At 42.6% G+C, this 14,424-nt stretch overlaps 1 protein-coding gene across 1 annotated transcript; it reads left to right on the top strand.

Moving 5' to 3' along the window:
- The first annotated feature begins 7,261 nt into the window (after positions 1 to 7,261).
- RND1 (Rho family GTPase 1) lies at positions 7,262 to 13,857 on the top strand. The gene is made up of 5 exons (XM_069758339.1): positions 7,262 to 7,474; positions 8,569 to 8,656; positions 12,376 to 12,485; positions 12,598 to 12,732; positions 13,081 to 13,857. The coding sequence occupies exons 1-5, from the start codon at positions 7,355 to 7,357 to the stop codon at positions 13,324 to 13,326; spliced, it is 699 nt and encodes a 232-aa protein (XP_069614440.1). The 5' UTR covers positions 7,262 to 7,354; the 3' UTR covers positions 13,327 to 13,857.
- Positions 13,858 to 14,424: the final 567 nt, after the last annotated feature.

The raw sequence follows: 14,424 nt of genomic DNA, 5'->3' as shown, positions 1-14,424 counted from the left end.
CTAAATTAACAGTATCGTTTGGGCAGGAGATTGTAGCAGTAATTCAGAATATATGGCCTCAGTATAGTAGTGGGTGCCTTCTCTGGTGGTGACCACTCTGGTCTAAACAAAAGTGTGTGGTCACTTCAATAAGTGCAAATCAGACACACCGATGGGGTATACATGAAATGATTTTAACCTCTTCAAGACCTCCGCCGTACTTGTACGGCGGAGGTCGCACCTCTTACTTTGATGTGGGCTCCGGCGGTGAGCCCACATCAAAGCCGGGACATGAGAGCTGTTTTGTACATGTGCCCGCAATAGCAGCGGGTGGAATCGCGATCTATTAACTGCTATTAACTAGTGAAATGCCACTGTCAAACGCTGACAGCGGCATTTACCAAGCTCTACCGGCCACGCGGCCAGAACTACGCGCACCGCTGACCCCCGTCATGGGGTCATCGGTGCGTTAGCATAAAAACCAGAGGTCACCTGAAGACCTCTATGGCTGTTGATGCCAGATTGCTGTGAGCGCTCATAGCAATGCTCTAATTCAGCTACATAGGGGCGATCTAAGCATCGCTCCTATGTATAAGAGCCGATCAGGCTATGCCAGCTTTTAGCCTTCCATGGAGGCTACTGAAGCATGGCAAAAGTAAAACCAAAAATGTTTTTAAAAATATGAAAAAAATAAAAAAAATATAAAAGTTTAAATCACCCCCCTTTCGCCACAGTCAAAATAAAACAATAAAAAAAAAATCAAACCTACACATATTTGGTATCTCCGCGTTCAGAATCACCAGATCTATGAGTAAAAAAAAGGATTAACCTGATCGCTAAACGGCATAGCGATAAAAAAATTCAAAACAACAGAATTGCGTTTTTTGGTCGCCGCGACGTTGCATTAAAATGCAATAATGGGTGATCAAAAGAACGTATCTGCACCAAAATGGTATAATTAAAAACGTAACCTCGGCCAACCCGAGATCACGAAAAATGGAAACGCTATGGGTGTCGGAAAATTGCGCTATTTTTTTTTTTTATCAAAGTTTGGAATTTTTTTAATCACCTAAATAAAAAAGAACCTAGACATGTTTAAGAACTCGTAATGACCTGGAGAATCGTAATGGCAGGTCAGTTTTAGCATTTAGTGAAGGTAGCAAAAAAGCCAAACAAAAAACAAGTGTGGGATTGCACTTTTTTTGCAATTTGACTGCGCTTGGAATTTTTTTCCCATTTTCTAATACACGACATGGTAAAGCCAATGCTGTCGTTTAAAAGAACAGCTCGTCCCGCAAAAAACAAGCCCTCACATGGCCATATTGAAGGAAAGATAAAAAAAGTTATGGCTCTGGGAAGGAGGGGAGCGAAAAACGAAAACGCAAAAAAGAAAAAGGCAGGGTCTCTAAGGGGTTATAGAGAACCTGTCATAGTGAATAAGCAGGCATCAGGTTATAGAGCAGATTGATATATAGGTTTGTTGGATTGAGTATGTGGAACTCCAGCTAAGGAGACCTGAGATACCCCTATACCCAATTGATGGATAGAAACTGGATCATTATTCCAGCCACAATCCTGTACTGGATCATGTCTTGTTATTTCATACACTGGTGCCATAGTTCTCCCTACAGAAGTCTTCAGGTTATTCAGACTGCATTGTTCCAGTGAATACTGTCTGACCAAGCCATAGAGGACAGAGTCATTGTTTGCAGACGGCTACTATATGGTAATTACAACATTGTCCTTCTACATAACCCTCAACATGCCAGACTGCCCAAAATGTTAGCGTCTCTCCTTGTGATATAGTGTAATCTAGGTTTCAGTATTATAATCAGGCCGCACTAAACTAATGATAAAATAACCACAACTGACTAATTGTAATGTAGAGATGTAATTGTATGGAAAAAACTGGTTTACTGGCCTTAGGGCTCATTGACACAAAGTAGAAAAAAAGAGATGTCTGTAACTGATCTGTTTACAGTCTCCATACAATGCCATCATCGTAAAGTCGCTGATCAATGTAAACTTGTCCTTAAATCACACAATTTATGGAGGACACTTTTACATCTCAGATTAATGATCTAAAGTTATAAAGGGCTCAAGCACAATGGCATCAAGATCGGTCACCGATGTCCAATTAAAAGCCATTACAACAAGGTCAACAGAATAGGGAAAGCAAACAACCACTCTTATGTTATCGTAATCATGTTGTAAATCCGCAGCATGGAAATATCTTTAGGCTAAGTTCACACTAGGCGTTTTTTAATGCAAATTTTCAGTTGTGTTTTACAGAACAAGCAAAGTCTATGAGATTTCAGAAATCTCATGCACACAGCTTGTTTTTTTTGTCATCAGTATTTTGTGCCTTGCTTGGTTTCTTCACAATGGAGCATGTCCCTTCTTTCAGCATTTTTCACCCATTGAAATGAATGTGTGGTAAAGAAAAAACCTTGAAAAACCACTTAGTGTTAATTTACCCTTAATGTGATAGAAGGGAAATCTACATTTGTAGAGGACTGATGAGGTTGAGCAAGTTTAAGGGGTTGCCCGGGATTTAGGGGTTTTGAACAAGATAACTATGACCTAATAGAAATTAAGGAATGACTTTGGCCCTTTCTCCTGGTGTCCAATAGCCCTGAGTTATCTACTAAACAAAGTGGGGTATTGTCTATACTTGTGTGACCATAGGATTTAAGCCTCCATAAAAAATAGATGGTTGTTTCCCGACCGATCGTTCTGTTGATCACTCAGCCGACTATCAGACCTGACACCTCCATACACAGGGGCGCTCCTGGAGCCAGTCCTCCTTTAGGAAAGAGTCACTGTCAGACTTGTCTGGCACCGGCTTATCTCAATGTTAACAAAATGATGAGGAGTCTAAAATGGAATATGCCAAATCCTTATCTCCCTCCTCGTTATGTCTTGGGGAGAGTCATGAGGCCCCCAAACATGTTAGACTGTCGGCCAAGCCCACCGATATTGGCGGTTTCAGCTGACTGGGAGAGCCTTTAGTTTAATGTGATCATGGCATGAATACAAGGCATTAGATTACAACCCAGCGGTGTTATACCTGAGATGAACAGATAAAGAATTTCAACAGTAAATTTAGAATGTTTTAAAGGGAACCTGTTAGGAATATTTTAGTACTGTGTGGCTCCTTAGGTCGTAATACCATACAAATGACACTTGTTTTGTAAAATATTTAGAATTGAGAATCCTCAGTGGTTGATACCTTTTAATGGCTTTAAGCCATTAAAAGGTATCAACCACTGAGGACTCTCAATTCTAAATATTTTTTCTATCTACTGGCTAACACGGTACAAAGATATATATCTTTCCTGTATCACTTGTTTTGTAGTAATCCAACATGACAGCAGAAAGAAATCAAACTTTAAAGAGGACCTGTCACTTGCCATAAATGTAATTTTCTTACCTGATGTAAATGCCGCTGTTGTCCTGAATCTGGTGTTGTTTTTCTTTTCTTCCTAGATCTCTCCCATCCTGAGATACAGGTGCTTCTCACAAAAATAAAATATCAAAAAGTTAATTTATTTCAGTTCTTTAATACAAAAAGTGAAACTCGTATGTTATATAGAGTCATTACAAACAGAGTGATCTATTTCAAGTGTTTATTTCTGTTAATGTTAATGATTATGGCTTACAGTCAATGAAAACCCAAAAGTCATTATCTCAGTAAATTAGAATACTTTATAACACCAGCTTGAAAAATTATTTTAAAATCTGAAATGTTGTCCTACTGAAATGTATATTCAGTAAATGCACTCAATACTTGGTCAGGGCTCCTTTTGCATCAATTACTGCATCAGTGCGGCATGGCATGGTGGTGATCAGCCTGTGGCACTGCTGAGGTGTTATGGAAGCCCAGGTTGCTTTGATAGCAACCTTCAGCTTGTCTGCATTGTTGGGTCTGGTGTCTCTCATGTTCCTCTTGACAAAACCCCATAGATTCTCTATGGGGTTAAGGTCAGGCGAGTTTACTGGCCAATCAAGCACACTGATACTGTTGTTCTTAAACCAGATATTGGTTCTTTTGGCAGTGTGGACAGGTGCCAAGTGTTAAATATTACCGTAATTGAATCATTCTGTACTGAGCACATTGCTTATTGCTGACACTATCAAAAGCTATTTCTGTGTATGTAGCTCAGAGTATAAGTTAACTCCATATACAGGGAACACGTGATCAGTGTTGGACATATATAAACGTCTCTTAGGAGGGTGTGGGGGCCTTTTGTCACGTGGGACGGTCACCTCCCTTCCTACATTTCATTCTCCATGGACGTCCAACAAGGAAGGAACAACAGCTGATAACGGAAGCCATGATGACCTTCAAACTTCACACAGACTGTTTTACCATTCAGAACCTTGGGAAAGATGAGCAACAAGACAAGTGCTGATATCTACACATGGACAATCTACTTTTATGTTTTCTGCAATTTGGTTTTTCTGTGGACTATTCAATAAACCACTATACTTCTCATCAGAATACCATGACATTTTTCTTTTAAGAATAACGCACCTGGTTAAGTCTTGATTAAATATTTTTGCGAAATAACCATTTTTAACACCAAGTCCTGCTGGAGAATGAAATTTCAATCTCCAAATAGCTTGTCAGCAGTGGGAAGCATGAAGTGCTCTAAAATTTCCTGGTAGACGGCTGCGCTGACTTTGGTCTTGATAAAACACAGTGGACCTACACCAGCAGATGACATGGCTCCTCAAACCATCACTGATTGTAGAAACTTCACACTAGACCTCAAGCAGCTTGGATTGTGTGTCTCTCCACTCTTCCTACAGACTCTGGGACCTTGAACAGTCCAGTTCTTTTTCTCCTTGGCCCAGGTAAGACGCTTCGGGCATTGTCTATTGGTCATGAGTGGCTTGACACAAGGAATGTGACACTTGTAGCCCATGTCCTGGATACGTTTGTGTGTTGTGGCCCTTGAAGCAATGACTCTAGCAGCAGTCCAGTCCTTGTGAATCTCCCGCAAATTTTTGAATGGCCTTTACTTAACAATCCTTTCAAGGCTGCAGTTATCCAGTTTGCTTCTGCACCTTTTTCTACCACACTTTTTCCTTCCACTCAGCTTTCCATTAATATGCTTGGAAACTAGACTTTGAACAGCCGACTTCTTTGGCAATGATCTTTTGTGGCTTACCCTTCTGGACATCTGTCAAGTCAGCAGTGTTCCCCATGATTGTGGAGCCTACTGAAACAGACTAAGAGACCTTTTTTAACGCTTAGGAAGCCTTTGCAGGTGTTTTTGTTAATTATTCTAATTTACTGAGATAATGAATTTTGTCTTTTCATTGGCTGTAAGCCATAATCATCAACATTAACAGAAATAAACACTTGAAATAGATCACTCTCTTTGTAATGACTCTATGAGTTTCACTTTTTGTATTGAAGAACTGAAATAAATTAAGTTTTTGATGATATTCTAATTTTGTGAGAAGCACCTGGATGAGAACCTCTTCCTTGTATGCAAATTTTGTCTTGTTAACTAAGTAGGCGTGGTCAAGAAATCATCCTTAAAGGGACACTGTCACCTGAATTTGGAGGGAACAATCTTCAGCCATGGAGGCGGGGTTTTGGGTTTTTTGATTCACCCTTTCCTTACCCGCTGGCTGCATGCTGGCTGCAATATTGGATTGAAGTTAATTCTCTGTCCTCCATAGTACACACCTGCGCAAGGCAAGATTGCACCTTGTGCAGGCATGTACTACGGAGGACAGAGAATGAACTTCAATCCAATATTGCAGCCAGCATGCAGCCGGCAGGTAAGGAAAGGGTGAATCAAAAACCCCAAAACCCCGCCTCCATGGCTGGATTGTTCCCTCCAAATTCAGGTGACAGTGTCCCTTTAAGGTTTTTTTTCTTAAAAATCATGCTCAGCTGTTTAAAAATACAAGATTTATATACAGGGAAGAGGGGCGCAAAAACTTAACATAAACCATGGCATTCTAAAGAACAGCGGTATTCACACCAGGTAAAAATGATGACACCCAATCTCCAAAAACAGAAGAATAAAGACAGTGGCGTTTATTTCTTTATTAAGTCTGGAGCCGTCGCCTTAGACGTGTGCCACTACTCTCCACTGATAATGATTGGAGTTACTAAAGAAGAAGACGCCATCGGTCAGAGCCGTCTTTATCCTTTCATGTTTGGAAACGTTTGCTATTGTCTAACCGCTCACCATTATTGACCCTATAAGCCCATGTGCTGCGGTTACACCACATAACAAGGGACTGTGCCGCTAGATGGCCATATTTATGGGCCAGGCGTGCTATATTGAGGCCGCCGCCTCATCACTATCGAAGCTACCGCCTCACCAACACCGGAGCTACCGCCTCACCAACACCGAACCTACTGCCTCACCAACTCCGGAGCTCCTGCAACCCTCAACCTACTGTCTCTTTCCCATAATCCTGTAGAATGTAAGCCCGCAAGGGCAGGGTCCTCGCCCCTCTGTATCAGTCTGTCATTATTAGCTTACTGTAAGTGATATCTGTAATTTGTATGTAACCCCTTCTCATGTACAGCACCATGGAATCAATGGTGCTATATAAATAAATAATAATAATAATAATATTGGCCTGAGGACACATCGGGGCATGTTGGTGTGCGAGTACCTGACCGGCTGTTGTCGGTGCTCATCCAGACTGATTTGCATGTGGCTTCCGATTGCCCACACCGGCACGGCGGAGCACCCCACAGGAGTATTTCCAGTGCTGTACCCTAGGCCACAAGACGTCTAGTCGCGGTGGTTGGGGCTCGTGACGTGGCTCGAGTCGACAATGTGGCCCTTGGGCTGCTCCGCCCCACACTTCTCTATAACACCACAGAGGGAACATTTTTTACTTCCATAGTTTCATAAGTTGTAATGGCGCTTCCAACCAGCCTAGTTTTAGCAGTGCCCTAATTATGCCAGTCTGACCCCAGGGAGCTCTGGTGCTATTATACAGCACCCCTATATTAGACATGCAGGTGTACAGGAAAGCTGAATGGTGGCTATCCTAGTGACAGCAGTGGCCGGCATAGTGACGACTGCCGGTCCGTGCCCCCCGCCAGCCGGGCACACACTGTATGCCCTCGCACATTACACCACATGCCTTTCACCAGGAATCCGGACAGCGGGTTACCACACTAAGAGGGCGGGGCGTGCTACAGAGCCGGCCGCGGATTGGCCCTCGGGCTCTGAGTCCTCGCCTTGTGATTGGCGCGGAGCCTCCTATATATACAGCGGAATGTGCCCAGAAGGCTCAGTAGCTCCGCTGGATTCTCGTGTGAGCTCTTAGTGTCGTTAACTGGAAGCCGCTTTGTATTCTCCGCGTCCTGAGCTGTTACCACAATACAATGAAGGAGAGAAGGAATCCTCAGCCCGCCGTGGTCCGGTGCAAGCTGGTGCTGGTCGGGGAAGTGCACTGTGGGAAGACGGCGATGCTACAAGTGCTGGCGAAGGACTGTTACCCTGAGGTGAGCTATTCTGCGAGTCCTCTCCCGGGCTTTGTGCTGGTGCCCTTTAACCCCGGTGCCCAGTTTCCCATCTATCCCTGTGACACTGCTGAGATGCCGGTGCACTGGGCTGTGACTGCATTATTCCCAGGACCTCCGCTCACCGGCTCCATAGCAACCTGCCCTGTCCTGGCATTTACCACTGGTGTGTGTGGTGGCACCACGATGCCCATGTGTGATGCCAAGATACCACTTTATTCTAGAGTTGTCGTTCCAGACATTGTGTTCTACAGATCTTCTCATTTCTGGCTGTCTGGTGGGTCATCACTAACCACAAGTAATACAGTGTAATTAGTGGTGTTTTGGGGACCCTTGGTTACTGTGGTGAGAATGGTGCCATCTGTGGGGTCACACATGATGGGCACTGGTGTGAAGTTATGCTCTTTGTAACAAAGGCTGTGTGGTGAATTGGTTAATTTAGGGTGCAATCCTTTGTGATCGGTTCCATATTGAGATGACGGGACGTCTCTGCTGCATGCAGACCGCAAATCTTAAAAATGGGGGGTGCGATAAAGGTCAACTTGTCACCCCAAGGGTACATGGTGGATGTATGTGTGCACGCACTATTCCTCTATCCACCAGCTTCTGGCTATTGTGCCTGGTGACATTGTAACAATGCATTGTTATCCCGTCCTTCACACAATGGACTCAATTTTCTTATCTGAATTGGGTAAAACAATTGGGCAGATAAGTGTCTTAGTTGTCAAGAATCTGCATAAATGTCAATGTTTGCTGAGATCTTCTCTGAGTTCTGAAGTCTGACTCTGGATTCTCTCCTTTGTCTTGCTTGTCTGGATTGTCTTATTGTGTGGTGCACTTGCCTTGCGTATCAATATCTGTATGTTGCAGTGGTGCCATCGAGACACGTGTGCTTGCGTTGGCTGCAGTGGTGTCAGCGAGCTCTATTGCCCGCAGTTCCATTGTGTTGCGTAGGTGTCAACTCCCTGTGCTTGTGTTGGCTCCAATGATGTCCTAGCACTGCTCTGTTGCACCGAAGTATCTCTGTTGGCTGCCGTGTTGTCAGTAAGCTATATATGTGTGTCTCTTGTTTCTAGACATATGTGCCCACAGTGTTTGAGAACTACACCGCTAGCTTGGAGACGGAGGAGAATCGTGTGGAACTCAGCTTATGGGACACATCAGGTATGTATACCACAAAGAGCAACATTATTCTTCTTTAAGATCACATTATTAAAGGGGTTAATATACGGCTTCATTCAACCTAAGATCTTCATGCTGCAGATGGCCAATTTTTTTATTTTTTTCTAAATGTATCAACAGTTAATAGTTTATTATAAATGATCGCTAAAAAAGATGACTTAATTTTAGGATAAGGGCTACAAATTGACTTGTGGACATGAGATCAATTTATCGCAGGGCTATATATAATTGGCGATGATGTGCGACAACAATTTGCAATGAGGTGTAACCCGTTTCTCAGAACAGAAAATTACAAATTGACCCTCGACCTATCCTCCAGTGTCATGTGCAGGATGGGTTATGTATGCTGGTTTAGGGCCAAGCGATGGGGAAGAAAAATTAATTTTAGATATTTTATAGCTAATGACACTTGCTCAGGAGGATCCCAATGTTTCGACCATCCTATTGTAGCTACAGCAGATGTTTGCTTGCTCCGATACAGAAAGGAAGCACTGATCTGCCATATTTGTTTAGACTGACACCCTTGTGAATGGCCTTCATCCTGTTGGCATTATGGTATTGGTGATTGATGGGCGACAAATGGCTACAAAGACAGGTGCTGCTAATGTCTGCCATCCAAATGTATTTATCCTGGGTTGTGCCTACAATTGGGATTATCACTAAACTAAAATTATGATTGCCCATGTTACTTGCATTGTTGGACCTTACCCAAAGGATACAAGGCTAAAAGCTCCCTCTTCAGAAATGTTCCTCCAGATTCCTCGAAGCACATGTTAAATCTTTGTGTGAAAGCAGCAATGTGTTCTTCTGGGCCCAGACATGTTCCTGCATTGCCTTATGATAGGACCTGCTCTTGTGCTAACCTTCTAGTATTGTTAGAGGAGTGGACGATTATAGGTGGGAATGGACTGTAGCGCTTTTGACATTCCTTTCCAGTTGTGCTAACAGGGTCATAATGAAAGGTTTATGGCGCTGCCTGCTGGGTGCTGTAAAGCTGGTCTTTCAAGCCTGAAACTGCCCTCAGGGATATGTGAATGGGAGCCACTGGTGGCCAACACCTACTGGTCATTTCCATACTTAACAGCCACATTGTAACTGCTAATTAGATGGAATATCTCATTCTCCTGAATGTTGGCCAAGAAGGCCCATCTCCTAATGCCCTTTCTCTCACTCCCTGTTTTACGGCTTTTCAGTCACTGGGATGTTTTTGTTTCCATTAGTTTTGAAATGAACCTTGCAAAAAATGATCTGATTGCACATTTCAACAGGTTTGTGTAAAGTGTTCCTTATTTTCTTCTGAATCTAAAGGCTTCGTCAATCCATTGGCTGTAGGACCCTCGCATAACATGGCTATTTCTTGTAAAAAATAAATAAATACATAAATTGCTTTGGCACACCATGTTCCTGCCCTTCTACCCTTTAGTGACACCCTTTTCTACAAGAACAGTAGAATGTTCCTGGACAAAATGTTTTTTTGTTTTTTTTGTTAGCATACCTTATTTAGTCATTCATCCTAATAATATTTTGACCCAAAGAGCTTAGTGTTGTATTTCTATGAGACAGATATCTATATCTCATGGGTCCCCTGTAGGAAAGGTGTCCCATTACACTTGGCTTTGTTCAAGTTGACCAAACTGGAAAAATTAACCAGACTGGTTGCAACATGGCTTTTCTGGAGACAAATGTGAGCCCTAGAGTAGATGGCTCCGTATAATCACACACTACGCTGGTCATCTTGTGTCTTCACTGGATATGTCTCCTTAGTGTGTGCGTCTTTAATCTTGTCATCTTCTAAGCGCTCTAATACAGGCCCTTGTGCCATTGATTTTGGATTACCTTTCCAGAGGTGCAGTGCTGGCTATTTGCTATGCACAGCCAGTCTAGTCAATGCTGCAGATCAGTGGCAGGAATCTTCTCGCCAGCGTGTGGCTCAGAATTGTACATTCAGCTACGCAGTTTCTGAAGAGCCCCAGGGGAAGGGATGCAGCAGGCACCAGCCAGTCCTTGAACAGTACACTGGCTATGCCAGGTCGCCAGCCAGGACTCCGAATCAAATTATTTGCTGTAATTAATTTCAAAGTTAAAATCTTCACCGATGGGGAGTGAGCACAGTGATATCTGGAACTTTGCTCCTAATGTAGATTTAACCATGTCCTATGTGTCGGGATGTTTCGTCCTGTGCATTTGGGATGTTTGCTGGGTGCAGGTGTGACTTCAGTCATTTGGAAGTGTTTGGCGCTATTGCTTGGCACATAAACGGTGGAGCACGGTGCTGAATAGGAGCACCTATAATAGTTACGTCCTTATCGTAGATTTTTCGATATAGAATGTCTTGATAGTCTGCAGCCTCCTGTCCCCTAACTGGATTGGTCTGAGCTTGTTGCTATGGAAACTGTTCTCCTAGTCAGGGAGGGGGTATTTGCTATTCTAAGCACGAAGCTGCTGAGCTGAAACCTGAACGGGAGGGTGAAGTGTGGAAAGCTTATGACTTGCAGCTCTAGTGCCCTGTGTGTGCCTAAGGGGTGCTGTCCAGGCGTCATACCCACAAATAAACTCCCATACTTAATTTCTTTTTTGCTCTAAGTGCTACCTGTTGTCTCTGGCCCCTTAAGTTATTGAGAAGGCTCTTGTACATGGTGGCTCACTTGGCGTGCTGTGCTGGAAAAGTCATGATTGCTCCTTCTTTGAGGCAGTCCTTAAACTGATACGGTTTCCCAAACCTCTTCTATACAGAGACACTGTTGTCGCTTATAATGGCCTCCTCGGGGAAGAATTGCTCCAGTACTTATACATGGTCAGCCTAAGTAGCCAACTTGTCCATGAAGTTCTCCAGCTGTCAGAGCTTTCAGAAAATGCAATATTGGTATAATGAAAGGCAAATATCTTCTCCATTGATACCTAACATGTGGCTCTTTGGAAGTTATAGATGTGTAATAGGCTATTTGCTAAAACTAGATTCCAAGGGAATACCTATATGATGGTGACCAGAATTTAGAGACCATATCTCCAGAGCATGGTTCCATGGACTGTGGCGTAATCATGGCTCAAAGCCATATTGGTGGTTCACCAGTGCCAACGCAGTTTCCTTTGAGTTTTTCACTTTTATTTCTTAATGTTGAAATAAATTAGATTTTCCATGACTGATACATTATTTTCTTAATATTGTGGCTCCACACCACTTGTCATATTTGGCGGTATAACATTGGTCCCCTCTGCTGGAGGATCCACTTTTGCTGAATGACTATACCAGATCATAGTCTGCTTCCTGGAAGTAAAATTTAGGAACATATAAAAACCATAAATGGCAATGACAGATAAAGCTTTGATATAATCTGTTAAAGAAAAATGTCTTTTGTAGTAGTCTGTGCATAACTTGCATATCACCCCAGTATGCAGTGGAGCTAATTGTGTATTTTACAAGTATGGCTATAACCAAATAACCCAAATTCCTCTATGTGTAGTAGGGGCCATCTGTTACATAATAGTTTTTCTATTAGAGTTGGAAATTACAATGAAGTACATAGGGGTGAATGATGTATGAAATGTATGTGTGTGATGGATAGATAGATAGATTTTTATGCAAAGAAAGCAAACTGCATTTACGGTAATTACAAATTTACTTCTGCATTCAGTGTGAATAGCAGCAAGCATGTGTCTGATCTTCTTCACACTTGATGACCATTTATCTCTTCTCTTGACAGGTTCTCCTTATTACGATAATGTCCGTCCTCTCTGCTACAGTGACTCTGATGCTGTACTGCTCTGCTTTGATGTAAGCCGACCAGAAAGCCTTGATAGTGCATTAAAGAAGGTGGGTACTTTCAGTTTTCTGCTCAATTGTTACCGTCAGCATAGATACATGTATTTATACTGGTAAAATCTATGCTAAAGATCATTTATATTGGCTTTCTGTACCCTTTTAGTGGAAGACAGAAATTGTGGACTACTGCCCCAACACAAGAATACTTCTAATAGGCTGCAAAACAGACTTACGAACTGACCTCAGCACAATTATGGAGCTGTCCAACCAGAAACAGACCCCTGTGTCATATGAACAGGTTTGTGCATAATTCAATGTGAATACATGAAATTTTTATCAAATCCACCATAAAATGCTGATCTGTTGGCTAGGACCTTTATTGCAGTTCATTTTGTAGTAATTAGTCATGAACAGACTGTACTTGTTCTGCAACCAACTGGCACTAGTGCCAAATTGGCCACATGTTTGCTAGCAGTCAAAATTGGACTTGTAGTGCTGGATCCCCTTGTGTTTCATTGTTCGTGGTAGCACAAAGCTTTGCGGGCACATGGACTGAATTTGTAAAGTTGGCGTTAAGTCCTAGCATACATTTATCCATTACCTTTGTAACGGTCCACCATTTTTAACATCCTCTTTCTATTTCCAGGGATGTGCTGCTGCCAAGCAACTAGGAGCCGAGAGCTATCTAGAGTGTTCAGCCTTCACATCAGAAAAAAGTGTGCACAGCATATTTCGCTCTGCATCCTCACTGTGTTTGTCTAAACCTACACCCCCCAACCGTAGAAGCCCTGTCCGGAGTTTATCGAAGAGACTCTTAAATCTGCCTAGTCGCTCTGAATTAATTTCTTCCACCTTCAAGAAAGAGAAGGCCAAGAGCTGTTGCCTGATGTAGGGCTGCATGAAACATGGACTCTTGTATTAGATTTTGGACATTCCCCAGCGTTCTTTATCATTACTGGCAGAGAACGCCGGGCCCGGGGGTGAAGATCCTGAGCGCAGTAGCCTCACCCCCAGGGATTGAGCTGGCACAGAGGCTTGGAGAAGAAGGGCTGAGAAAATTTGCACAAAGACTTGATTGCACATGAAAGGTGGAGTTGAAATCCGAATGGTGTGGTGGAGGATGTCAGGAGACCACTAAAATAAAAGGCTGCTTTCAATAGAATTATCCCTTCCCATACCTTGGCCAACTCCCTGGACTTGCCAGAAAAATTATCATTAAAGTGTTAACCCTGTGGTACTTGTGCCTGTACATTATTGTATAGGTAGCAGCTGTTGGTGAAACTGCTGATTAAAGTGGTTTTCTTCCCTGCGCTGTGAAGACTGTATACATTTTTTTTTTTAATTATTTTAATCAACTGTAAATCTGTGTGTGCTTGATCTGTGACACTACATTTATTTATTGAAAATATATGGGAGAAACAAATCTGGACTTGTTAATTTCAGAACACCTTGGCGCGGCATAAATAAACTTTTTTTTTTTTGGGTATGGAAACTTTGAAGCAATCTCATGTTGGATTTGCAAGATTTCATCACTACCACATAATTAAAGACACGTGCATACAGTCCAACTAAACATGTGATGTTTTCTTTATTGGTGAAGTTATTTGGTGCAACTTCAGATTTGACAGATTAATTAGCTCATTATGTAAAGACTTGAAGGAGTCCCATATTCTGCCTAAGGAGGCACTGCCACCCCATCCAGTTCTAGAGAATATTGGCATGAGTCTTGTTGGAAAGTATCCTAAAAAAAAAAAAAGCAATGTCTATAGCCCATGGAGATTTTTTTTAATTGAGATGATCACTGTTTCATTAAAGCACTTTGATGTCCTAGCTAACTGCCGTCTGTTCTACCCGGAGCTGACTCAGAGCAGTCACCGACTGCTCCTGCCAGAGATTCAGTGGTTTCATGTTAACAGAACAACTCTTCCTCTTCCAGTTTGCTGTGCTAATGTGGTGTGACTGCCTATATCATGCTGACTGACAGCTGCCT

This window comes from Ranitomeya imitator, chromosome 3, assembly GCF_032444005.1.
Source record: "Ranitomeya imitator isolate aRanImi1 chromosome 3, aRanImi1.pri, whole genome shotgun sequence".
Taxonomy (NCBI): Eukaryota; Metazoa; Chordata; class Amphibia; order Anura; family Dendrobatidae; genus Ranitomeya; species Ranitomeya imitator.
Note: the sequence above shows the minus strand (reverse complement) of the source record. Positions and strands in the feature narration are given on the sequence as shown.

Excerpts from the sequence above, each read along its gene's own strand:
- RND1 (XM_069758339.1), top strand. The coding sequence starts at position 7,355 with ATGAAGGAGAGAAGGAATCCTCAGCCCGCCGTGGTCCGGTGCAAGCTG. Across the intron at positions 12,486-12,597 it reads TTGATAGTGCATTAAAGAAG|TGGAAGACAGAAATTGTGGA; the intron begins GTGGGTACTTTC and ends GTACCCTTTTAG. Across the intron at positions 12,733-13,080 it reads CCCCTGTGTCATATGAACAG|GGATGTGCTGCTGCCAAGCA; the intron begins GTTTGTGCATAA and ends TTCTATTTCCAG.